The 26,960-nt window shown below is 45.5% G+C and overlaps 1 protein-coding gene across 2 annotated transcripts in view; it reads right to left on the bottom strand.

Annotated features, from left to right (window-relative positions):
- HYDIN (HYDIN axonemal central pair apparatus protein) overlaps nt 1–26,960 on the bottom strand; it is a 2,122,366-nt gene that overhangs the window by 1,002,666 nt on the left and 1,092,740 nt on the right. For both annotated transcript variants that reach the window (XM_069217473.1, XM_069217472.1), the window contains one exon: nt 15,046–15,176. In XM_069217473.1, the coding sequence (XP_069073574.1) occupies nt 15,046–15,176 (131 nt within the window). The remainder of the gene's footprint in view (nt 1–15,045; nt 15,177–26,960) is intronic.

Below are 26,960 nucleotides of genomic sequence, written 5' to 3'. Positions count from 1 at the left end.
GTTAGGTGAGGGGTCCCTTAGGGTGGCACAACACATGCTGCAGCCCTTAGGGACCTTCCCTGGTCACAGGGCCCTTGGTACCACTGGTACCTTTTACAAGGGACTTATCTGTGTGCCAGGGGTGTGCCAGTTTTGGAAACAATGGTACATTTTTAATGAAAGAACACTGGTGCTGGGGCCTGGTTAGCAGGGTCCGAGCACAAACTCAGTCAAGTCAGCATCAATATCAGGCACAAAGTGGGGGGGTATCTGCAACAAGGAGCCATTTTCCTACAATCATCCACCCGGAACTCTTTGGTACGATCAAGGTAGTACGCCACTGCTCTTTTTGGGTCCAGGCAATGGAGTCTCTCTTCGTCTGAAGGATGTGGGGATGGGTAAAGAGTAGTCAAGTGATGGATGTGCCTACATGAAAGGGCAAGACCACTTTTGGCAAAAAGGATGTCCTAGTGTGAAGCACTACTTTGTCAGGACAGATGGAAAGGTTGGGTGGTTAGATGACAATGCATACAGCTCACTCACCTTCTTAAGCATGCCACCTCTACTGAGGTGCTGCGAGACATGGTGATGTGCTTCACCTAGGCGGAACACTAGCCGCTCACCTGGGCGAGAATCCCCTATACGGATGCGGACTGTTAGTCGCACAGCCCACGAGGGCAGAATAACCGTCCCAGGCCACAAGCGCGGCACATTTGTGCCCCGCCTAAGTAGTGGATTACGAGGATTTCCCGTATCCCTACTTTAACACACAAGATACTGGACAAAACGCTGTGTTTCCTGGCCTAGAATAGACACTACCATACACAGAGGCCACGTTGTCCCTCGATAGATCTGATGAGGCCCTGACTGAAGAGGCCAAAACGTGTTGACATATATACCGGCGAGATTGGGTTCTTTAATTGGAGTCATCCCTACAAAAAAACACTTACTACCACTGCAAAATACCTCAAAAAACATTAAAGGTATTTGACAGTTGCCGGTACATGAACCACCAATCATCGCAACAGAGTGGATTACAATCACAAATTCTAATTGTAACCACCAGTTCCTAACAAAGAAATTATGTTGGGTACAACCCTCTACTGACGGTATGGTCAGTTTCAAGGCTCTGAGAAGTTACATGTTTGCCTCAGTTGAACCAAGGAGAAAATGTCAATTTTATGTGTGTAATGTGCTGTTTTGTTGATATTTTTGTATTTTGTAATAATTCACCGACGAGCCACTTTCTGCCTTGCATAAAACTAGTTGTAATAAATATTGGAAAATAATTAATCCACAAAGAAAGTATTGATCACTGTTCTTTAAAAATATTTATTGAATTTATCCCTACCTCTTGACCGCTCTGTTTTTCATATTGTTACTTAACCCAGGTCAGGTTAGGGTCATTGGGTTTCCCTCTCTTTTGCACAGCTCACCCACCCTCTGGGCAGAGGTAATGGCCACAGGGGAGGCTGTTTTCAAGGTGAGAAGCCCAAGAGGACATTTGTGGAGAGGCTCAAAAGGAGCACACATTAAGAATGTCAGAAACAAATTTAAATCCCATTGGGGGATAATGAATGGGGATGGAGGAAACATATGAGTGAGACCTTTGAGGAAGCAAGTAACAATAGGAGACTTGAAGCGGGTTAATCAGGCAATCTCAAAAACACAGAATAGCTGATAAATAACCTTTAAGAGTGCTCATAGTAGAGCCCGCTTGGTCTAGAGAAAGGCTAAGCAAAAGGACCTCAGAAAGAGGGGCAGAAAGGGGGTCAACAGACTTGTGTACCATGCCACAAATGTATTCCAATGACAGATGTATACAGTTTTGGTGGAGGGATGCCTGGCTGCCTAGATTACGTTACAGACTTTGGGCAGAAGGTCAAAAGCTGTCAACTGTCGCTGCTTAATCTCCATGCAAGAAGGCGGAGGCTGGACAGGTTTGGGTGGAGAACCCTCCCCTGCTGCTGCGACAGAAGATCCTCCTGTAGGGTAGTCTTATCAGAGGATCGATAGCCATGCTCAGTATCTCGGGATACCAGCTTTCCATGTCCAGCCCGAATCCACAAGAACGAGTTGGGCCCAGTCGTTCTTGATCTTCTTGAGAACTCTGGGTAGAAGTAGTATGGGCGGAAAGACACATTGGAGGCCTAAGTTCCACTCAAGACAAAAACCGTCACCAAACAATTGCCGCCTTGGAAACTCCAACGTGCAATATTGTGGACGTTTCTATGCGGAAGCGAACAGATCTAACCAGGCTCTCCCTACTGCTGAAAGAGACCTGGTACCACCTCCGGATGGAGATGTCTTTTGTGATCGACTAAGCATTGGCGGCTGAGTTTGTCCACTCTGCCATTCTGAGAGCCCTCCAGATGTTGAACAACCATAGATATGCCCTGTTGTTCCAGCCATGTCCAGAGGCACAGAGCCTCCTGACAAAGGGTCTATGATCCGACACCGCATGTTGCAGCACCGCATGGCAGTGGTGCTGGTGAGCACCTGAACAAGCTGTTCCCTGATGGAGGGCAGAAAGGGTTTCAGTGCCAGTCGGATCACCCAGAACAAATGATGTGGAGACCATAATTCTTTGATATCCACTCCTCCCAGAAGGCCACCCCATCCCAGGGCTGATGCATCTGTCACTACTGTCAGCTATGGTTGGGGGGAGGAAGAGGGATTTGCCTCAAACCCAATCGCAGTTAGTTAGCCACCACTGCAGATCTCACGTAGTTCCCTCCGAGATCTGAACTATGTCATGAAAGACTCCCCTTATGCTGTCCCCATTGGAACTTCAGATCCCACTGCAGAGCGCACATATGCCATCTGGCATGATTCACCAACAGGATGCAGTAGGCCTTGAGGCCCAGAAGCCTCAGTCATTAATTCTCACCAAAATTCAGGATGGAGGCTGAAACTTCAGTATCATAGCCTGAATATGCTGGACTTCTGGACAGCAAATGCAGGAGGTCCACTGTAATCTGGAGGTGGGGTATGACAGCCATGGGTGAGCCTGCCTTCAACAGCCAGTTGTCGAGGAAGAGGAGGACTGAAACACCTGATCCGCGCAGATGAGCTGCCTCTACTTCCATCACCATGATGAACACACAAGGGGAGTACAGTGATCTGAAAGTGCTCATGGGCCCATCATCAAGTGCAAGTAAAGTCTGTCTGCAGGCAGGACGAGAATATGGAAAGAAACGTCCTGCAAGTCCCATGCTACCATCCAGTCTCCTGGGTCCAGGGCAGATAAAACCTGAGCCAGAGTGAGCATTTTGAAATTCTCCTTCCTGAGGAGGAGATTGAGGGATCGAAGGTCTAGGATAGAGTGGAGGCCCTTCTGCTTTTTAGGTACCAGAAAGCAGCAGGAATAGCAACCATGACCTACTTCTGCCACAAGAACCCTCTCTATGGCTCTCTTGGCCAAGAGAGTTGTAACCTCCTTGCTGAGAAGTGCCAAGTGATCCACTGTCACTCGATCGCAGGATGGGGGTATGGAGGGAGGGGTAATCTTGAAGGGGAGGGAGTAGCCCCTTTGGAATATCTGTAAAACCCATCTGTCTGACATGATGGACTGCCAGCGGAGTAGGTGATGGCAGATCCCGCCGGCAACTGATCCCTGAAGGGGTGCAGTCATGCTGGGAAGGTTTGAAGGCAGCTACGGGGGGCGGTGGACTGGCCGAACTGCTGTGCCCCTGATCCACGAGGCTGGTGGATCCCACATAACCAGCCATGCAGAGGCTGGGCAGCATTTGTGGCACTGTAGCTGGATGGGAATGGATATGGTAGGGCACCCCTTCTGTAGCCACGAAAGGGGCAAAACAGACTGAGGGGGACAAGGGGCCACCGCGAGGCTGAGGGCCTGGCCGTGGCGGGAGAATCCTTGAGGCACTTGAGCGCCCAGTCTCCTTTTTCTCCAAAGAGATGGGTACTATCAAAGGACATGTCCATAAGATTGGCTTGGACATCCTCCAAAAAGCCAGACCTCCTCAACCAGGCGTGGTGCCTCAGGGCCACTGTCGATGCAACTGTTTTGCCCAGTGAGTTGGTCTCATCTAGTCCTAATCGGATCATGAACTTGGCTGCGTCTCTCCCATCAGCAACTACTTCGGAGAGTACAGCCCGGGCCTCTTCCGGAACCTGTGGCAGCTCCTGCACAACCGTATCTCACATGGCGTGGGAATAACGGCCCAAAAAGCATGCAGTATTCACGGACCGCAATGAATGGCTGGTGGAAGAAAACATCTTCCTCCCAGGTGTGTTCAGCCTCTTGGATACCCCATCCAGGGGTGCATAAGGGAACGTGCCCAGGGAAGCAGAGGCTTTGATAATCAAGCTCTCAGGAGACAGTGCTGCATAAGGAAACTTGTGTCACCTAGAGCAGGGGGGTGGCAGCGGGCAATTGTCCTGCTCACAGGAGCCATTTTGCTGGATTTGGACCAGGTACCCAGTAGGACATCTGGTAAGGGCTTCATTGAAGGGAAGCAGTGGTTTGGAGGATGAATCTCAAGGCTGAAGAACCTCTTTCAGGAGGTTAGTCCTGACTTCCACCGAAGGAAGCTCAGGGTCCATCACCTCAGCTGCTCTTTGTACCACCATAGAAAATGAAGCACCCTCCTAACTAGCCACTGTAGGGGGAAAAAGCATGCCAGTATCTCGGGAGGTATCCAGTCCACCTTCTTCACCCAAGTCCGTAGGTCAGTCCATAGCCATAGGGTCTTACAGGTCCAACTCCTTCTACCACTCCTCACCGGACCGTAGCCCATAAGAAACAGTCTCAGGATCCAACATAGGAGGCACGGCTCCTTTTGGCCGCAGATTACGATTTGTACGACAACCATCCAGCTGTATTGGAGACGGCAATCAGGATGGGGACAGTGCCCCTTGGGGGTACAAGTGCCACCAAGAGCCTCGGCATCAGAACCAGCATCAGGGAAGGTCAAGATGGTACGACCAATGCCATCCCGGATCTAAGCATGGATTCATGGGTGTCCTTCGAAGCCGAGGCTGAAGCCGCCAGCATGGAACACAAAGTGGTCCCTTCCGACTGTGGGGGCCTGAAGGCACTCCAGCGGCATTGAACTGTCCAAAAATAAAGCTCATGGCCTCATAAAACTCTTTTAGCAGGCCAGGGGTCGCTAAAGCTCCTAGAAAATCAGGGAGGCACAGAGTTTGCTCAGGGCCGCAGATGGAGTCCTACAAAGACGACGCTCCCTCGTAAGACGGACGAGGTGAAGTTGAAGAATGTTTCGCTTTCCTAGATACCTTCTTGTGCTTGACTTACCCGATCGTCCTGAGGACTGAGAGTAAGACAATGACAATGGAGGACTCTGCAACCACTCCGGGACCTTCCTTTTAACTGGGACCTTGACTTACATGGTGTTAATCGTCAAGCCACCATCAGCTTCAGGGACTACTCGCTCAAAGCCTTCAGATGCATGGCCCGACACTTGGAACAGACTTCGGGTCGTGGTCGCACTCCAAACTCCGGGTCATGGTCTTGGCTGTGGGGAAAGCTGTTGAGATTGCAGAGCTAAGCCCAGAGTGTGGGCAGACCCTTACTTACCTCAATTCTTTCAAGGGCTGAGACTGCTTTAGCCACGAACAGTCTAGAGCCATCGAAAGGCATGTCCATAAGTAACTGTTGGACATCAATGGAAAATCCATGGAACAAATCCAGGCATGGCAACTAAGCACCACACTGGCAGCAACTGCCCTATCTAAACAGTCAGAAGTGTCCAAGCCTGTTTTGATTCAGAATGTTACAGCATTCTGTCATTCAAAAACCAAACACTAAAATATGACAGATTTCATCAGGGGACCACCAACAGGACATCTGCCACGTTGTCCCATAAGGCATGTAAATAACTCCTCAGTAGACATGATTTATTAACCCACTTGAGAGCAAGATTGGGTGAGAAGAATATTTTATTTGCAAATGCCTCCATCTTTTTCGACTCTCTGTCAGATTAGATGGTTAGGAAGGCATTTGGGTTTGTACGGTTCACAGAAGCCTGTACGACAAGGATCTCCAGAGGACACTGTTGCAATTAAAAATAAAAATAAAATCAGGGTCTCTGGGAGGAGGCTTGTGTTGCCTTGCCACCTGCCTGTTAACCAGAGGGCAAGATGCTAGTTCCGTCTAGGTGTGCACCAGTACAACTCTTAGTGCCACAGTGACCAGCACAAAGGTTCCAGAGTGGTATGTGATGGGTTCAAGACTTCAGTTAGTAAAGTTCTCATAACCTCCTGAGTAGACAGACTAAGATAAACAGTTTCAGCTGATGTCTCCTCAGTGGCAATAGCAGGGTTAGGAGAAACAAGGCTAAGGTCTAGAGAGATATCCACACCACTGGTATCCTGAAGATCGTCATTATTATCACCCTGCTCAAAGAGCTGTTATTCCTTATCAAAAATAAACTATCTTGAACAGTAATTTCCAGCATGAGCATATCACCTAGAACTAGGTGGAGGGGTGTGGGTTCATAATCTAATAAAACAATCAGATCTTCAACCGGCACCAGCAACATTGTAATCTACACCAGAATTGGAGCCACTGGCACCGGTCATTGATACCGAGTTGTCACACATGGTGCCAAGAATGGAGCCAGAGCTGTTGTCGGATCTGGATTCAACAGAGCAGGTGACGGCATTGACCCTGGGGCGAGACTGAGAGGATGAATGCATTGATGTTAGACCAAATGCAGATTCCTCGGATCCATGAGGAACGAAGATGCTCCAGTGGGATCAGACGTGGCATCAAATATTTTGCCCATATCTAACTTAAGCTGATGAAGCTATTCCGTTCAGGAAGAATTCAGTACAGGATCAGCACTGAAGCCGACTCCACTGATGAAGAACAGCTTAGTGTCCTACAGGTGCCAGGCGAGTCTTGTGCCTATGAATGGTGAGATAGAGGTGACATGTTTGGATTTTGTTATGCTTTTTATGGCTTCTTTTCAACTTACCCGACTTCAACGAAGACCTGACACAAGAGCGACCTCAGTAAAGACAGCATGTCCACACCCTAGATGGGGATCACTGTCCCTTGGACTTAAATCTAGGACGGGCCTTTGACTTCAACTCAGCGACAGAGACCTTCACCCTGAAGTTCTGGCATGCCTTTTTGTTTATCTTGGCGCATGATGAACAAGACTTAAAATCATCACTGAAGCCAGGGTACCATACATCTTGAGGATCGGTAACCAACATCTGTCAGGTACACTTGTTACATGTTTAAAACCTGCACGTTTAGGTGACATTCTCTGCACATGGCTGAAAATTTAAAGGGAAAAGTAAAATTCGTCAAATTACAATTGAAACTCTGGATCCACATTGAATGGTGCAGAAAGAAAGGAATGGGGCCAGCTCAAGCAGGTGGCATATGTATGCTGGGATCGACATCACAAATGTGTGGGACAGAACTTCACAAGGTAGAATGAGCCGCATGACGCTGTCTGCACATGATGGAACTGCTGTCCAACCGTTTCCAAATTCAGTGTGAAGCCTAGGGATGAATGATGGATAAGGGATGAAGTCAAAAGACACTAAATCTGTGTTTTGTCAACTGGCAAATGCAAACACGGGGCACGGCTCTATTTGTGGTATTGTATTTTACATGCAAACATATTGCAAATATATGACCCCAGGCTCATAATGCAATGCAAGAAATACTTCCTCCCCATGTACCGTTAGGTCTATACACCTAGTATCACATCAATTCCCAATGCAATATACACAATGTATGATAGACTAGACAGAAGAGATAGAGAATTAGGGAGGGATTAAAAAATAAGAAAATAAGGGCCAGATGTAGGTAGCCTTTTGCACGCCGCAAACTGCGAAAAACGCAGTTTGCGACGTGCAAAAGGCCAAACGCGATGCACAACCGCAAATTGCGAGTCGGTACCGACTCGCATTTTGAGGCTGCGACTCGCAAATAGGAAGGGGTGTTCCCTTCCTATTTGCGACCGCATCGCCATGCTGAGTTGCTTTGTGACCACGAATGCGGTCGCAAACCAACTCGCAGTTACCATCCACTTGAAGTGGATGGTAACTCATTCGTAAAAGGGAAGGGGTCCCCATGGGACCCCTTCCCCTTTGTGAATGCCCCCAAAAATATTTTTCAGGGCAGGCAGTGGTCCTATGGACCACTGCCTACTCTGAAAAAAACGAAACCAAATGGTTTCGGAAGTTTTTCTTTTTGCAGCTCGTTTTCCTTTAAGGAAAACGGGCTGCAAAAAGAAAAAAAAAACCTGCTTTATTAAAAAAGCAGTCACAGACATGGTGGTCTGCTGTCTCCAGCAGGCCATCATCCCTGTGAGTGCATGGACTCGCTATGGGGTCGCAAACTGCGACCCACCTCATTAATATTCATGAGGTGGGCCTTTGCGACCCCATAGCGAGTCGCAGAAGGTGTCTGAGACACCTTTCTGCATTTGGTTTTGCAAGTTGCAATTTGCGAGTCACTATGACTCGCAAATTGCAAGTCGCAAAATTATACTTACCTACATCTGGCCCTAAGTTACTTATCTGTAACTGTAGTTCTCCAGTATTGTAATCTTTCATAGATGATTCACATGCTTGAATCATTCCCCGTCGTCGAGATGGGAGTCCCCGGTACCATAATAAGTAGTGGACAATATAATAACAGGCTTAAAAATAATGCACAGTTCAATTTTACAGCCTATCCATATTCTTTGTGAAGAAAAGAACCAAAGTTTGGCAATGACCAATCAGGCGACAGCACTCTCTAGACCCCTCATCACAGAGGCTCCAGGTCCTCAGATTTTCACTCACGAAGGCGCAGTATACTGTAAATACACAAAGGGGAGCCTCTATGGGGAGGAGGGTGAGTTGCATGTGAATCTATGAAAGATTACAATACTGGAGAACTACAGTTACAGGTAAGTAACATATTTTCTTCTCCAGTATTGTACCTTTCATAGATTGACATGCTTGAATCACAGTAGTTAGCAGTTACAATACCAAATTCATGCATATATATATTTGAAGTGGAAGTTGGGTAAATAATTTATAAGATGGCTCACCATATTGGAATAGATGGCGTAAAACTGCTTGCCCCACCACTGCATCTGATTTGTCAGCTTCTTCCAGGCAGTAGTGTGGCGTGAAGGTGTGTCTGTTAGACCATGTTGTTGTTCTGCAGATCTGTTGTATCGACACACCCGCAAATAGAGCTGTTGATGTAGATACAGCTCTCGTTGAGTGAGGTTTTACCCTATCTGTTAATGATTTTCCTCCTTTAGCATAGCATAATTGAATAGTCTGTGCTATCCATCTTCCTATAGTGACTTTGGTTGCTGGAAAGCCTTTTTTGAAGTTCCCATAAGTGAGAAATAACTGGGTTGACTTTCGAAATCGCTGCGTTTTATGCAAGTAAAATCTTAAACACCTTCCAACATCTATGTTATGAAGTGCCTGTTCGGCAGGCGACAGAGTTTGGAAAAAAAAATTCTTAGAATAATGGGTTTGTTTAAATGAAAATCCGATGGGATTTTAGGTATGAATTTAGGATTTGCTCTAAGGAGAATACTGTCCTTTTTGAACTGCATGAAGGGTTCCTTTATAGTAATATCTTGTATCCCACTCAGTCTCCTGGCCCATGTAAGACGTAGTAATAGTGCAGTTTTCCCTGTTAGGTATTTTCGTTCCGCTTTATGTATAGGTTCAAATGGTAATTTCATGAGCTGGGTCAAAACAATTTTAAGATGCCACTTAGGTGGTGGTGTCTTTACTGGGGGGAAAAAACTCAAAAAAGCCCTTTCATACATTCTTTAACAATCCTGGAGGACCAGAGAGATGGTGTTCTGTCCTCTCTTCTAAATCGGGATATTGCTGCAAGATGAACTCAGGGATGAGTGCGAGAGTCCAGACCTTACTATTTGTAAAAGGTATGGTAAAATCTGTCCTGGATTTGAAGAAAGCAGATTCAAGTTATTTTGTTGGCACCAATAGCGAAAACACTTCCATTTTAATTTAGATGATCTATTTGTGGAATCTGCTCTTGCTTTAGCCAGAATTTCTCGACAATCAGATAGGATGTCTAGGTTTCGAAACTCATGGTATTCAGGAGCCAAGCTGTCAAATGTAGATGCTCCAGATTGGGATGTAGGATCTGGCTGTTGTGCATTGTTAGCAATGTATGACTGGGCCTCAGCTGTATGTGTGGACGTTCCGATAGTAGGAAAAGTTCTGTGTACCAGAACTGTCTGGGCCAGTTGGGGGCTATGAGAATGATCCTGCATGGTTCCCTCTTGAGTTTGCGAATTACTCGAGGGATTAAAGGAATTAGGGGAAAAGCGTAGGCAAACATCTTCGACCATCTGATCAAAAATGCATCTCCCCCCAAATCTTTTTGGTGACGCCAACTTGCGTAGTACTGGCATTTGCGGTTGTTCCTGGTGGCGAAGAGGTCTAATTTCGGCGTGCCCCATTGGCTGAATATGTTCTGCAGTGACTGATGGTCGAGTTCCCATTCATGGCAGGTTGAGGACAATCTGCTCAGTGTGTCCGCTATCACAGTTGCTGCTCCTGGTAGATGTTCTGCTCTGAGAGGTATCCTGTTGAGAATTGCCCACTGCCGAATCTCTTGAACCTGATGCGACAATGCCGGTGATCTTGTTCCCCCTTGTTTCTTTAAGTAGTGCATGCACGTGGTGTTGTCTGTTCTGATGAGCATGGAAGAGTTTGCAATTCTGGGAAGAAACAAACATACTGCTAGAGCTAAAGCTTTGAACTCGAGGTAATTGATGTGCCTTTTCTTGTCGGGATTGTCCCATTTTCCGCTGACGGAAAGGTCCTGTAAGTGCGCACCCTAGCCCTGTGGGGATGCACCTGTTATTACCTAGTCCGTTATTGGGGACAGATAAGTTAGACCTTCTGTCAAGTTCTTCCTTTGTGTCCACCACTGTCTGGAGGACTACAGGTCTATTATTTGTATAATATCGTCAAAGGAGCCCTGAGATTGTTTCCACTGCTTGTCTAACTCCTCTTGCAACGGTCTCATGTGAAGTCTGCAGTTCGGAATCAGAGGGATGGAGGAGGAGAGCATTCCTAGGAATGATTTGTATGTCCGAACTGAAACAGACTCTCTTTTGATTGGTTTGTGGGCAAATTGATACATCTTCATCTGTCTGTCCAACGAGACAGTTGCCTTGTCTGTGCTGGCGTTGATAACTGCTCCCATAAAAGTTCTCTCTGTTTTCAGAATGAGGGAACACTTCTGAAGGTTTGAAATGAGACCCAACTTGTTGAACAATTTGAGGCATATGTTTGTGTGCTCTGTATTTGACTGTGGTGATGTTGCTTTGATCAGCCAGTCTTCTAAGTATGGGAATACTTGAACTCCTTTTTTCCTGAGATATGCGGCCACTGGGGCTAGCATCTTTGTAAATATGCGAGGGGCTGACTTTAAACCAAAGAGGAGCACTTTGAATTGAAAGTGAGTGCCGGCTACCTGGAATCTTAAATATTTTAGATGATTTGGAAGAATGGGTATATGGAAATATGCATCTTTGAGGTCGGTAGATGTCATATAGTCGGCATGGTTTAGAAGGTGCAAAATGTCTTGTAAGATAAGCATCCAAAATGATTGTTTTTTCAGATATTTGTTTAGTTTGCGTAGATCCAATATCGGTCGCCAATCTCCTGATTTCTTCTTTATTAAAAAGAAACAGGAGTAAAACCCCAGTCCCTTCTGAGTATACGGTACTCTTTCTATTGCTCCTTTTTTTAACATGAGGGAGATTTGTTTTAGCAGTTGTTTTAGACGTAGAGGGGGTGGACCATTGGGCGGGCGATTTGGCGGCTTGTTGATACATTCAAGGTTGTGCCCTTGAGATATGACATTAGGGACCTATCTGTCCGTTGTTATAGTAGCCCATTGTTTACAAATTGGGAGATTCAACCTCCTAATATATGTGGTAATTTGGTCTATGGGGAAGCCTGCGCTGGTGTTAGGTCATTGCTTCCTGGAGGAGTCTCGACCTCTGGTGGGGTGTTTCCCCCTAGCTGGTTGCTTGTAGGCTGCAGCAGGTGGTTGTCTATACTGTTGAGAGTATTGAGGACGGAACTGTCCTTGGTAGGGTTGATATTGTTGCCTATAAGACTGAAACCCTACACGAAAGGAGAAGGTACCCCTATCTCTGGTTCCTCGACAAGGTGGTTGTTTCGCATGTAACATACCCAAAGATCTGGCTGTGTCAGTATCATTCTTGATAGGCTGTAAGGCGTCATCTATATGTTTCCCAAATAATGATTCACCATCATAAGGCATGTCCAAAGTTTTACTCTGCACCTCAGGCCTAAAGCCTTCTGAGTACAGCTGCTCCTGACAGCTGTTGAAAACCAGTTGCGGAGATGTCAACTGCGCAGTCTAATATTTATTCGAAAGCTTTCTGACCTTCTAGGAGAATCTTTTTAGCTTCGTCTCGTGAATCGTCTGGAAGAAGATCTATAAACTGTAACAAATCCAACCACATTTGTCTGTCGAACCTTGCTAGAATGGCAAGAGAATTTGCTGCACGAACTGTAAGCCCTGCCGTACTCGAGAATCTTTTCCCAATATAATCAAAACAACGCCCATCTCTATCAGGAGGTGTTGTGACGGGTGCTGATGGGTTCTTGGAACGCCTCTGGGCAGCTTGACTTATAACAGAGTCTGGCCTCAAATGTCCGATCAAACAAGCTGGTGCATTATACTTTTTATCCAGTCTTGGCATAACTGCTAAAATGGTGGCTGGATTCTTCATAGTACCAATACCCTCCTGCCAGATGAAATCTACTATGGGTATTGCTTTCATCGATTTCTCTCTGGGTTCCTTAAAATCATACAGGAAACAAACAGTCTGTCTGCTTAGAGGTAAGAGGTAATTGAAACCTTTTTGCTGTACACGCCATTATACTATGAAAACCACCAATGTCGTCTGGTGGGGAGTCCACCAGAGGCGGCTGTGGTGGTGATGGTGGTTGTATGACATAATTGTCCCGCTCTGAAGATGTGGAGGCCTGATCTCCCAATTCTCCTTCTTCCTCCTGTTCATCTTGTGATGTATGTTGGCCATCTGACGGTGGATCTGCTAATAGCAGTGAAGATAGCGGAACCCCTGAAAAGGATAGCAAAGTAGGACGAGTAGGCGGCATTTCTTGAGGTGACCTCGCCGGTGTTTTGGGCTGTGATGGAGGTGCTGACTGTGCAGGGTTGGGAAAGCGTTTATAGTAGTCCTGCAGCACTGCTTGCAAGTTAAAAATCAAATCTTGTGGCATTTGGATTGTCTGATTCTGAATATTATGTGATGGACTGGGCTGGTAGCTATGCTGTACGTTTTCTGACACGTAAACAGAGTGGTCTTATCTTGTTCATCATCCTGGCACTTAATGTGCAACTCGGAGGGGCTATGTGCTACTCCAGAAAGTCCTTCCTCCTCCAATTTGTCGTCTAAGAGATGATGACGTGGAAATGGTGTGACCTTACTCGGTGAGGTGTGCTCTGGAAGCAGTAGCTGGTCTGTAGGAGACCGGCCAGTAGCAGGTATCAAGGGTTTTGGAGATGGTGTAGGTATTAGTGTCGTCGACGATGGTTTGACAGAAGATTATGTCATCGACGGTGGCGTCGCCGATGCCGGTTTAGTTTATGATGGTCTAGTCGACAATGGTGTGATCGACAGTGGTCTCATCGACAATGACATTGTTGATGGTAGCTTCGTCGACGAAGATATCTTTTTTAGATCCGTCGTCGACAGTGGAATTGTCGATGGTAAGGATAGCCCCGTATCCATAGGTCTTGTTGGTGAGTTCATCAACAGTACCTCCTTAGTTTTCTTAGGCGACAAAGGCTTCGTTGTGATCCTGCAGGAGACAATGGTCGTCAACGATAATGGAGACGAGGACATTATCATAGGCGCAGACGCCATTGTGAAAGCTGGAGTCATAGTAGATGTCTACGATATCATCGATGGGATCATCGTAGGCAGTGAGATTTTTGAAATCTTTGATTTTTTTCACCAAAACCACTTTTGATGTAGAAGGAAGCAATTTTGAAATTTTCTTGACAGAACTTTTTCTGGTAGCCGGTGTTGAAGGCTCAGAAAAGACTTTTGAGGAGGATTTCTTATGTGGCACCATCTATTTTCCATGAGATTTTTTAAGTGCTTTATTGTGAGGCTCTGAAGGCTCCACTTCCAACGATCTTCCTCTCTTGTGGGATTTTTCAGTTTTTGAGGAGTCGTCACTCTCTTCATCAGAGAATGTATCCTTAGATTTACTTTTTTGTAGCCACAAGAGGAGCCTTCCTTCTCCATCTAAGTGTTTTTTTGTGAGAAAGTTCTACAGATTTTGCAGTCCACAACTTTATGATGTGGCTATAGACAGTAAATAAACTCTCTGTGAGGGTCTTCTGAATAAAGTCTCTTTTTGCCACAGGTGTTACTAGGCTTAAAAAGGCCTTTTTTTGGAGATCCTGACATGGTCAGAGTGTTACAAGTTGTAATAAGAATAAAGTTTAAAGCTGACCTGAAAAGTATCCAGTAGAAGTTATATTCTGAAGAGAAAAACTGAGCAGAGCTCAGGGAGACTCCTATCACCTGACGTAAAGTAGAAAATCTGAGGAACTGGAGCCTCTGTGATGAGGGTTCTAGAGGGTGCTGTCGCCTGATTGGTCAATGCATAACGTTGGTTCTTTTCTTAAAGAATATGGATAGGCTGTAAAATTGAACTGTGCATTACTTTTAAGCCCGTTATTATATTGTACACTACTTATTATGGTACCGGGGACTGCCATCTCGACGATGGGGAATGATTCAAGCATGTGAATCCATGAAAGATTCAATACTGGAGAAACATTTGTATTTTTTTTTCTTTACAACGTTACATCTTCATTGTACCCACCCAGAACAATTAGAGCAGGATCGTTCTTCAGGTTTGCTACACCATGTAGTTCAAACACCAATTGAAAGTTAGCAAATTAGACTTGTCTTGAACCACTGGTTAATCTTGTCCTCAAATGTAATATGATAGATACAACTATAAAAAGTAAAAAGATGAAATTACATTAGCAATGGAGTCATCAAGGAAAAGATCAGTTGTCATTGTCCTTGGGCGGCTGGCTGTATCATCACTTTGCAACTCTTTATCAAGGTTTTCCTTGGCTTCTTTGAGGAGGTTCTGGTATTTTTCGTTACCTGTTTGAAGAGCATAATTGTAGTTTAGAATAAAAGCAAGACACAAAATAGCAGGTAACTGTTTTGGGCGGTCACATGACACAAACACATTAGCAGCCATAAGCTCAAAGGAATTATAACTAAGAACTTGGTAACCAAACATAACCATAAGTTTTTGTACTTTTTTAATTTTCCAACATAGTTGCCAATTACAGCCTTGCCACAACTAGCAATTCTGGAACATAATAGCATGTAACATATCACATAGCAATTCCTTAATGCTTATTTCCATATCATCCTTAGCAGTAACACAAGTTATAAACATTTTACATAACTGCGTAGTATGCAGTCCATGCTTCACCCCTTCCCTTCTACAAGAGTGTCCAAATTGGTTGTATCAGCATTTCTCCAAGCATTATCATCTATCATCACCTTTAGGTGACTTGCACATTTAAAATGATGGCATGTCTTATTTATTACAATGTTTCATGTTGCACAGGAGGTGTCACAGACCACCCAGCCTGCTGCGCTATTGGATACTGTCGAAGTGGGACCAATATATCCTCAGGTCTATATGTAAGGGGCATAAGTTCACACTATGACTCATGTTGTTCCTCACAGAATGCCATGTCTTGTAGCTAGTCTGCTGTGACAGCATCTTGCAGTAGCCCCAGTGGATGGCCGCTCTTCGCTTGGCCAGCACTGGCCCCATCGCCACACCCTGTCCGACCTATGAGGGTACATTTTTTACGTAGCCAAGTAATGCTATTCCGGGGGTGAGCAATGATCTATAACTGATGATGTTGAATAGTGGCCGTCACTCTTCACAAGAAGCACTGACAAGTAATCTATGGGGCACTTACAAGTATTCAATCAATCACTATACTTGTAAAGCGCAGCTAGTCACCCGCTAGGGTCTCAAGGTGCTGGGTGGGGGTCAGTAAGTGAGTAGTTGTCGATGAACAGAAGGGATCCGGAGAAGAGCCAGGTTTTGAGGTCTTTTCTGAATTGTGGGAGATCTTCCGAGGTGGATGGGAAAGGAGTTCCAGGTCTTGGCGGCATCGTGAGATGTAGGAACCCTGCTTCAAGCTCCGGCATGCGACACATGGCACATAAATCTTGCGTCATCTTGTAAAAGGCTGCCAGGGAGTGGTAAGCTCTGTGTAATAGTTTAAAATGCATAAGTGGAAGTTTTACAATTGGAAGAGAGTCCCACTATCTCAGCACAACATTACTCCCATTGTTGGTCAGTCATTGGGGGAAGCACCTCTGTGAGCCATTTAATCTTGAACAGGTGCTTCCTCTTGCATTGTCTTGTGTATGCGACCCAATAACCTCTTGGAGGACTGTGTGGAAATTATATTTTCTAGTTTTCGTATTCACTTCTGACAGATCTTGCAAAGTCTGAAGTATAGGTACAGGGCGAATAGTTTGTGTCCCTCACGCTCATGCACAATGCTGGCAGCACAAAAGCATCATCAGAATATAAGTCTCCCGTGTTGCATAACTGCAGTGAATGTACCTGCCAGCTCGCCATATGGTCACAAGTAGTTGCATATGAGGAAAGAAAGCTAATGAGAGACTTGGGGGCATACATTGTGTCTACGTTGTGCACCTTACCATGTCATTTTAAGTCTGGTGCTGCCAAACCTCCTTGTTTGAATGCTATTAATAAGGTTTTGACTTTAGCCTGAAGTGTTTGCCTACCGCGGAGCTCAGTGAAGAATGTTTTATTTTGAGGGACAGGTATGTTGTTGTATAAAAAGAAAAATGTGGGTAGCAGTGGCTCCATCGCTATCCCAAACACATTGGGAGACAAGGGGCACCCTTGATGCGTACCACCAGTAAATTCAAGGGGAGCCGAAAATCATTTTGATTTCTCAAATGCACACCCTGGGGTTTTGTGTAAATAAACCTCACCCAACCTAGAAACCTCAACACTACACCCCAGTCACAGCAGCAGGCAGAAAAAGTATAGCCATTCACAAGTGCTGAATGCTTTCATCACGTATAAAAAGATGATCACTGCTTCTTAAATTATTGTTTAATTGATGCAGGGTTGTGAGAAAGTGTAAGGTTATGCCAAGTATACCAACAGTCTATAAAGCCAGACTGGTCGCACCAGATTAGGTCGCAATGCAAGGATTCGACTTGCAAGGATTTTTGTTACTATCTTGTTACCAGTAGTGGGGGGTGGGTGGGGGGCACTTTTTTTGGGACGCCTACCAGATTTAAGTAGTGTAATTACCATTTCTTTTCTGAATGTTGGAGGACATGTTTCGTCTGGTAGGATTTTTCCAACATTGCTAATAATCTTGGTGCTAGGAGGTGAGGTGTGTTGTATGCCTGATAGAATTCCGCTGTCAGCCAATCTGGGCCAAGCCTCCATCATTTTGCCATTTCTTAATTGCTTGCCCAATATCTTCAATGGGTATTGGCATTTCTAGGCTTTGCCTATGTACTGCATGTAGCCAAACTAACTCCAAAGTCTCAAAAAATCTATATAGCTCAGCGTCATCTGGGAAGGTTTTGAAAACGTACAGTTCTGCAAAGTGTTTGTGGAATACCTCAAGGGTGCTAGTGGTCTCTGTGGCAATTGAGCAGTCTTCTCTCTCCCCTTCGATTATGTCAGAGTTAGACTTTTGGTTTTGGAGCAATCCCAGCAGGGTTTTGCTGGGCCACTCACCTTCATGAAAGTTCTAGCCCTTGCCTTTCTACCTAAATATAACAGTTTGTTTGTGCCATCTCAAGTTATTTGTCTATCTTCGCTATTGCCACAGGATCCTCCTTCTTGTAGTAGTGCACCTCCAAGGTTTTCATTTCACTTTCCCACCTTGTAAGTCTAGCCCTAATACCCTTTGGTATTCCTGCTTGCTTAGCAAAGCAAGCTCACCATATTACCAGTTTGTATGTCTCCTATTAAGTTAAAAGGCTTGTCACTGACTTCATATTAATTCTAATTACTCCTCAGTCTCACATCCAATTTAATCTTTAAATACTGCATCCCTTAGAGGCCAACATGGGAGCCTCCAGAAGAATGCTCTATGGGACAGTCCAATGCAAAAAGAACAGTTGATGGACGGAATGTAGACCAAATCAAGCATTCACCCCCAGTCACAGACCTGGGTTAAATTCATCAGGTTTTTTTGTGCTCACCATGCCATTCCAGTGTGGACATAGCCATATGCAAATCAGCCTTGACCCTGTTCCCTATGGGAACAGTCCAGCCTGAACTACCAGGCCAGTTCCTGCCTGGACCAGAAACAAGCATCCTGGACCGGTTTCTGGGTATTACCCCTCTTCAGCCAGGCTATGGGACAGTCCAGGTATTGCCAACTCGAGCACTACTAGAGTGTGGTCAGAGAGGGTTCCAGGAATATGTGACACTTTGTTGGTGCAAGTGCATATGACCCTCAAAACTCGCCAGTAGTTCAATCTGGACCAAGTATTGCAGGAGCTTGAAAACCTGGTGCCCTCCCTGGACACTAGACTGTTCTCTAACCAGACATCAGGTAGTTATCTGCTATTATTAAACACAGTCACCTTACAGCTAGTGATGACGGTCTGCTGCTCTTGCTGGGTCTATCCCTATGTGGGTCCAGTAATATACTTAAGTCACCTCCCCAGATAATGGATCTAGAATTGAACTGTGCTACCTTTTAAACCATAATTCCTGACAGAGCTTAAAGTGTCCACATTTGAGCCAGTAGAACCAGATGAGGGTGAGTAGCATAATGTGTATAAATACATGTAGTAAACGTAATTTGCTTTCAGGGTTAAGGGTCTCATGCATGTGTCATACTGGGGTGTCTGACATAATTATGATTCACATGTCGCGAGCATGTGCTAAACACGATGTGGTGTATCTTGCTCAGAGTCTGGATTCTGTTATTGCATCCGATGAGTCTCTTGCAGTAGGCCTGTCTATGTCATGTCTATGCAGGTAAACTAGCACTTGTAGCATTTTCCTGGGATTCTGTAAACCTCATGTGTTCTAAGTGATAAATCTAAACACTCTCATTACGTGTAAACCCTTGTTGTGTTAATGTACTGGGAAGTAGAAGCAGCTTCTTATTATGTGGTTGCACGCTAGAACCCCTCCCCTCCTAAACTTAGCATACTTCACAGCCACTCTAGCCAACCAAACTTGGCAGAGAAATGAACCTTTCACTTCCTTCATTCACCCAATCGCCAGGTGAACTACTTTTCTCAATAACTAAAGCTCAAGCAGCAATTTGCATGTTACACTGTGTCATCACAAGGCAATCCCAAAAGGAGTGGGCGGTTTTTGTACATTTCATACATATTGATAACTACCTATTCAAGGAGAGAGCTATTGGCCAGGAGAAAACGAGTGCTGGGGAGTCTATTTTAATTGCAAACTTAGAATCTTCATAACGGCTCGGGTGCTTTCAAACAGGATCTGTTGTGCAATGCATATTACAACATACAAAGGGGAGGCAGTTCCTAGGTGCATCTCACTAGGGTACACCATTAATGTGGTGGCTTCCCAGATATTGTTGCCAGGGGTCTTGTGTGTGGATTTTGTGCAGCAGAGCTGCAACTGTCCCCACCCCTGTTCAGCAGGCACCCACCGTCCCTCCATACTCAGGGCCTAATCCTGATAAGTCAATCAAGAATCTTCGACTCGGGGTTGCGCGGGCAACCAATAGCCACGATCTGTCTCGGGACCACACCAACAGCCCAGCAGCACTTCCCAAAGGCCGGATCGCTCACCCACTGGCAAACAGCTCCAGGCCTCTTGCGGTCCATGCAGGCCCAACAGGCCCACGGCTCCCAGCAAGGAACAAAGCCCCTGAGAGCTACAAAAGGGCCACCTGCTGTCACAGTGTATTGTACCATCCCCCGCGTGCCTTCACTGGAACTGGATTTCTGCTCCAGCGACAGATTATAACCAGATTATAATCCTGATTGGCAGAACCCCACCAATTTATGGTCATCTTGCTGCAGCGCTTCTCTAGTGCCCCAAGCATAAGCAAATGCTACTTACTTGCAATACTAATTCTGTACCATGTGCATTTCCTCTGAATTTATAGAAGGAGAATATCTGAATAAGTTTCCTCATCTCCTCAATGGACGAAACGGTGGGGAGTTCATCTCTGTCTCAGGAAAGTATCCAGATCTTCGCAAATCAGAAAATCTCGAAACAGGCCAGCAGTGGGTTACTGAAAAGAGATTAAATTATGTCTCCTTCATTGTCATCCATCGATTTGGGGGATTTTATAGCCCTTGGATGGCGCCTCAGTTGAATGTGAATAAGGCCTCCATCCTACAATTGTACTGGTTTTGAGGTTGGAGCTAGGGTTCATCCAAAGTCAGGGCTACTCCTTGGTGATCTCATAACAAGACATATAGGCCTGGCACAGGTTGACGTCAGCTCCGGATTGGAAACTGTAGTTGTCAGACCTGGAGTAGGCGCAACTGGAGTTGAAGTATGACTCGGAACAGTTGGAACAGCAAGACCTCAGACACAGGAGTGGATGCATGGGTCAGCGCAGGTATGAGACCAAGCAGAAACCCAATACGGTCAGTCAATGCGAGGGCCAGTCCCTCACACAGAACTTCAATTGGGGGCTTCTGTGGCACTCCAGAGAAAGCCAGCATTATCTGTTCAAGTTGCAAGTCGCCAACTACTGTTGGTTCAAGGATGGCACGGGGAACACAGGACACACCCATAACAGCCTTACAGGCTCAGAGTCAGATGATGGGAGTGGAGAGGGGTCCTTCGAGGGAAAACTGTGTTACTTCTCAGCAGGTCCGGAGTGATGGAACGTGGACGAGTCTCGATTGGACTTCTTGCATTTGTGATGGGACTTGTCTCTCAACTTTGAGTTAACCTTTGGAGAGGTCCTGGAGAACAGTGCGGTTCCGTGTTTGGAGAGCAACCTGTCCTGTTTTTTGTGTTCAGTCATATACAGTGACATCCCCCCTTACTGATAACATTTAAGTGCATTAGGGAGCATTGGTAATAGGATTTTGAGTCTTGTCTAGTCCATAGACACCACAGGTAGATGGTTTGATTGGTGACTGACATCTGTGTCCTGTACTTGCAACAACATTTAAAGCCTGTGTTCTTTGGTGGAGATATTCTTTCTGGCACACTGCTTGTAAAAACAAGCATTGGCAATGTCATTAAGGCTCACCTTTATAAAGTTTATCAACTTATTGGCTTTGTCAATGCTAGTTTGTTAAGAATCAAAATGCTGGAGGAAAAGCAAATACATTTATTGGGATTTTAGAATTGTTAATTGAATTCAATATTTTTAGTCTGTACAAATGACATGGTTTATTTTCCAAATACCTCACTCAGGAAACTGAATAGAATTTAGAAACAAGACGGAAGTGTCACATGTTACAGAAAAATACTTGCAAATGCCTAACTTGCTTCCCATGGGAACCAGAACTGAAACAAATGCCACAGCAGATTTACGGGCCTCAAGGAGAAGGGACGTCTCCTTTTGAATCATTCTATGCACACCTTCCGCCTGAAACTCCAGCTGATTCAGGGCATCAGCCAGCCCCTTAAAAGGCCTGTGCTTTAATGCAGAAAGTGGAATGAGGGGAGAGGAAAGAAAAGCAACCTTTTATAGAGGTTTGGGGTAAGCAACAAAGAATGTGGGTGGAGGTGGGTATTTGAAGGGAGAAGAAGGACATGAAAGTGAGAGCTTGTAAACACATGCATTCATGGAGTGCTGAAAGTGAAAGAAATAAGTAGTGATCTGAATGCGGGCAGGTGATTAATGCAAGCCATTCAAAGTAAAGAACGTAATAAGACTATGTTCCATGAGAGGGGCAAGCACAAGAAAATGAAGGCAAGACATCATTTAAGAACCAAGCAAATAACAGTGGCTATAAAGCCAACCAATAGTAAGCAGTGGGTAGGCTTTAAGCTCATCAAGCTTTTGTTAGGTTTCACAAGAGTTCTTTAGCAACCAGACAGCGAAAAGCTATCATGTAAACAAGGTCTAAAAACTGATTGTGGGGTCAGTGAAACACTGACATAATTTGGGAGTGGAGCTCCAGATCTGAGAAAGGAATGGAAAAAAGAAACGGATGGCAGTGAACAGGGATGAGTCTACATAAAGCTCTATGGAGTTAGCTCACTATGAAGTTAGATGGAGCAACCTGTGGACAATGTGGTTTCTGGAGGCACGACTAATGAGGGACCACTTGTAATGTCTTTATTTTTTATTTAGGTGTGATGGTGGTGAACTGCTGCATTAATCGCAAAAGGATGGAACCTTCTACTCAGCTGATTGTGTACTGAACAGAGTGAGCTTTCACCTGGAATAACTACTGGCAACTATCATTCATTTAGATTTTTCCTTAATAGGCTTCAAAGTTTTCCAAGATCCCAAACATAATATATATTGTCCATATCATATCTAGCTGTTTTTCTTGTAATTACAACTGTTATAACTGTTTTTCTTTGTAATTAGCACATGATTACCTTGTTCTGTATTAACTCAACAGCTCTGTTTTTGTATTTAGAGAAAACCCTTTCTGCTTTAACAGAGAGCAAACACGTGTTTTGCCCCTTCTTGGCATGCAGGCCTTGGCTTTTTCAATACAATGTATGTCTTTAAAAATTAATTATCATGACCTCGGAAATGTTTTTGCTGTATTCAGATGGAGGGCTGGTTTGAACAGTGTCTGTTACCTCCAGCTGTGAAGAGAATCTTTGTGCATGGATTGGACGGATAGCAACGTGGGCACTGGTTTCCGGAGACTCTGTAGTTTTAGAATGTACAATGAGGTCTGCCTGGGGCCGTGGAAGGCTATTGACCACTACATATTGTTCAAAAAGAGTTTAGCTTTCAAAAGTACTCCAAAAGTACTACAATTATTGCTTGTTCCAGCTGGTATATTTTCCATTAAGGAATGTATGAATCTTTCTTCTACTCTAGACCCATGAACTTCAAGGTCTCAAGTCTTACGTTTTATACTCTAAATTTAAGTATCTGCTCGAGATCCAAAAAGATTTTTTGATAAGCCAGAAGGGTCAATAATGATGACGTGGGCCAGGACAAACCTCTCACAGAAACTCCATGGCATATGTTCACAGTACCCAGGTCTGCAGCATCTTTCAGAACACCCATCAGACTATCTGAAGTTAATATCCCTCTTTTAACAATGTCCATAGATTTTCTGTTATTCATTTATTTTCTGGAATGGTTCATTAGATCTCAAAGAGAATAACAGTAACAGCTGAACAGAGCCTTACAGCTGGACATGTTCACAATTCCATGCCATTTCTGACATATCTTTCTCTAAAAAGCGTTCCATTATCTACTTTCTTCTGCATTAAAAGTAGTCAAGCCAGCGGTAGTTAGCTTATTTGCTACTAAGAGCAAGAAATCTGCAGGTGCCCTTTTTTCAGAAACTTTGGGTCATAATCAGCCGATTTGAGCTTCTAGTTTTACAGCCTGAACAGAGAAAGGCTGTGTGAAGTTATCTATTATAGGTTCCAAGAGTCTAGGAACTAAAGGCACAATTAATAGAGTGAAGCCTGATTACTTTGATGGACACTCCAACTTCGGGTATGTTAGTCTGCAGGTTGCACTTTTTCACAGCTCTATTTCAGAGCCCATTAAAGGTAACAAGATCACCAATGAGGTAGATTCTTGATGGAATAGAAGTAGATGCCAGTAAAAACTCCTGCTAGCCAGATAAAAAGTTGGATACTGAGGATGAATCCTAAAGTGAAGATCAGCCACATCATTCTTGACGACTTGGAATACCAGATCTCATTATGTTTGCAATTAGAAACATGCTTCAAATCCTCTTCCATAAATCTGTTGCAGGAAAATCCAAATGGTTATCCGTCACTGGACGCCTGAGGATGATCACCCTGATGAAAGACAAGTAAAACAAGCCCTTGGACCTGCCATTTAAGGTTGCCAGGCCTACTGAACTCCCAGAGGAGAACTTGGCATTATGGTGGGGACAAGACTGATAATCATCCTCCGTTAAGACTGCGATCATGACATCTGCAGGATCCTATGTAGAAGGAGAAATTTGACCTATCCTCTTCCATGCTGCCTCGATAGAAGGAGACAGATTTCACCTAATAAGTGTAGACTCAAATGAAATGCACTGAAATGTTCCACAACATCAACAGGTGCCTTGACATTGAGTCAGATGGCTCCCAATATCTATATTGATTGGAGTGCTGTTAAGATAATATGCTGCCCAATCACTTTCAGAAGTGGTGTTGTTTCTTCATGGGAAGAAGAGTGTGGAGTGCTCACCTCTTCCCCCCATCCCTGAGGTAGAATGAGACAGTAGTGGACTATTATATATGATTTCCATCTTCTTAATCTTGAAGGGAACCCCTCCTCTTTTCCAATTAGGCCCCAGGAACCCCATGCCCCAGGGCCAAATAGGATTAAAGTGGCGAGGGGCGCATGCACCCCCCTCTCTGAGCCTTCCTGGGCCCAAGGGACCCTAACTCCGGTGGCAAATTCTGATGGTTGAGGGGATGCGGCCCCCCCTTCCGAACCCTAATAGGATCCCCAGGGCTAAATACAATAAAAAGAAGAGGAGCAGCCTGGCCTCTCCCCCCCTCAAGTATATTTTGGCCCTGGGGACCTCATCCTCCAGGGCATTTCTTTATCATAGGTGGGTGCCCTGTTGCTCCTGGGGCACCCACCAAGCACCAGGTTAAAGGCACAAAGGGAGCCCTAGGGCCCCAGCAGCCCCAGTTTAGCGCTGGAGCCGGCAATATGCTCGCCCAGAGGAAGCAGCTGTTTTCTACTTGTTCTGTCAACCCAGAGCAATGGGAAACAGCATTAACAATGCAAGCTGAGGCATGTGTGCCGTTTCCCCTCAACCTAAACCACGCTTGCCTGAACCACACACTGGAGTCATGTCTGCCTTAACCACACATATGCCTTAACAACGCATGTGCATGGTTAAGACAGAGAGCGCAGTCTAGCTGTCAGGAGCAGGAAGAGGAAGCAATGGGAGAGGTAAGTGAGGCTGGGTTTGGGGGGCAGTTTTTAGGGGTGGGGCGGTTTTAAGGTTCAGGGCAGGGGGTGTTACGACTCGGTCGTCTCATTTCCAGGGGGCGCTGTAAGGGGACTGTCAGAAGCCTGGGAATCACCTTGAACACCTATCTAGAGTCCCTTGCTGACTCCTGTCTGTTTCTCTTTTCTCCATGGTACACTTGTGTAGGACTACATTTGTTTCTTGGGACTGCAAATCCCATAATGCACAGCTTGGTAGTCAGGAAAACCCGGATTCTGTTTCCCATTGTTTTCAATGGGAGAAGTCCAGTTGCTCCTTTTCACTGGATCCTCTCCTCCAGGACTTGCAAGTGTCCGAAACCACACACACCTGAAACCTCTCCTGTGCAGCCCAGCTTGGAACTGCTTATAAGCAGCCATTTCCTCAAGCTCCCTGTCGTGCATTGGACTTCAATTCCTTTGTGTTACAGACCCCTTGTCGAATGGTGTTCCAGTTTTGTTCCTGTTCTGTTCCAGCCTGATCCTGTTTCCTGTTTCTCTGCCCTGCTCCTGATTGTTCCAGCCAGAGTCTGCTCCCTACTTCTTAGCCTTGTACCGGTTTGTTTCTTCCAAAGCCTGCTCCCTGTTTCTCTGCCCTGCTCCTGCCTTGTTTCAGCCTGAACCTTCTCTCTGTTTCCCAGTCCTGTTTACTGCTCATTTCCTACTCCCTGTATTCCAGTCCTGTCCTTGCCTGTTCCAGCCAGAGCCGGTTCTCAGTTTCCCAGTCCTGTCTCTGTCTGTCCCAGACAGAAGTTTGCGCCCTGTTTTCAAGTCCTAGACCCGCCTTTGCTTCAGCCTCAGCCTGTTCCTAGTTCTTGCCTCTGCCTCTTTGTTTGTTCCCTTCTGTTTCTTCTTGGTTCTTTGTGTCTGGTAAGTGTTCTATCAGTCTTCACCAGTGTATACGTGTCCTCCTGTGTACTGGGGTTGGCTCCTGGTTTCCAGGAGGCAATTCCAGCCCCCATCCTTGTCCAGTGTTATACGTTGTATTTCGTGCCTAACAGTGACAGTGTGCTATTGCTGTTTTCTCAGGAATCGCCACTGTTTTTCCAGCTGGACCCACAAGAGCGTGTCCTGTGTATGTAAGTACTATCCTTGTTTGTGCTCTAGGGTCCAGAGACAGAATCACTTCTGCTGCCTCCTTTCTATGGGGCTGGCAGGGTGACTATCTGTAAGAGCAAACTGCACAGAGGCATTGAGATTCCCTGTCACTGTGGGAGGTTCTGCGCCTTACTCTGTGTACAACCCCAGCGTGTTTGTCCACTGGTAATCTGTTTCCTGTTTGTTCACACAAGGGTTGCTCTGCTTTTACTTTCCTGTTTCCTGTGCCTATCCATAGCTGTCCTTTCCGTGTATGCCTTTAGCTGCTCTTCTGCCCCAGTACACTACCTCTGTAGGATATTCGGTGACCTCAAGGGGTGTCCCAACCAAAGTCCTGATCAGCCCTGCCCGAAACTGTGACAGGGGGCTTAGTGTTTTTGACAGGGAGGTCGGGTTACTTTTTGGGTAGAGAGCAGGTTTTTTAGGGGCTGGGTTAAGTTTTTGGGCAGGGAGCAGGTTTGCTGGGTCTGGAGCTGGGTTTGAGGGGGGCGGTAGTTTTTAGGGGTGGGGGCAGTTTTAGGGCTCAGCATGGGGGTGGGGAGATCAGGTTATTATTATTTTGTTTTAAAGGAGTGGAGGTCAGGTTACTTTTTTGGGCAGGTAGTAGGTTTTTAAGGGGCTGTGGCCAGGTTGGAGGGGAGGTAGTTTTTAGGAGTGAGGGTGGTTTTAGGGCTAAGGG

Source organism: Pleurodeles waltl, chromosome 12, assembly GCF_031143425.1.
Source record: "Pleurodeles waltl isolate 20211129_DDA chromosome 12, aPleWal1.hap1.20221129, whole genome shotgun sequence".
In the NCBI taxonomy this organism is placed as follows: domain Eukaryota; kingdom Metazoa; phylum Chordata; class Amphibia; order Caudata; family Salamandridae; genus Pleurodeles; species Pleurodeles waltl.
This window is presented reverse-complemented; position numbering and strand designations above follow the sequence as displayed.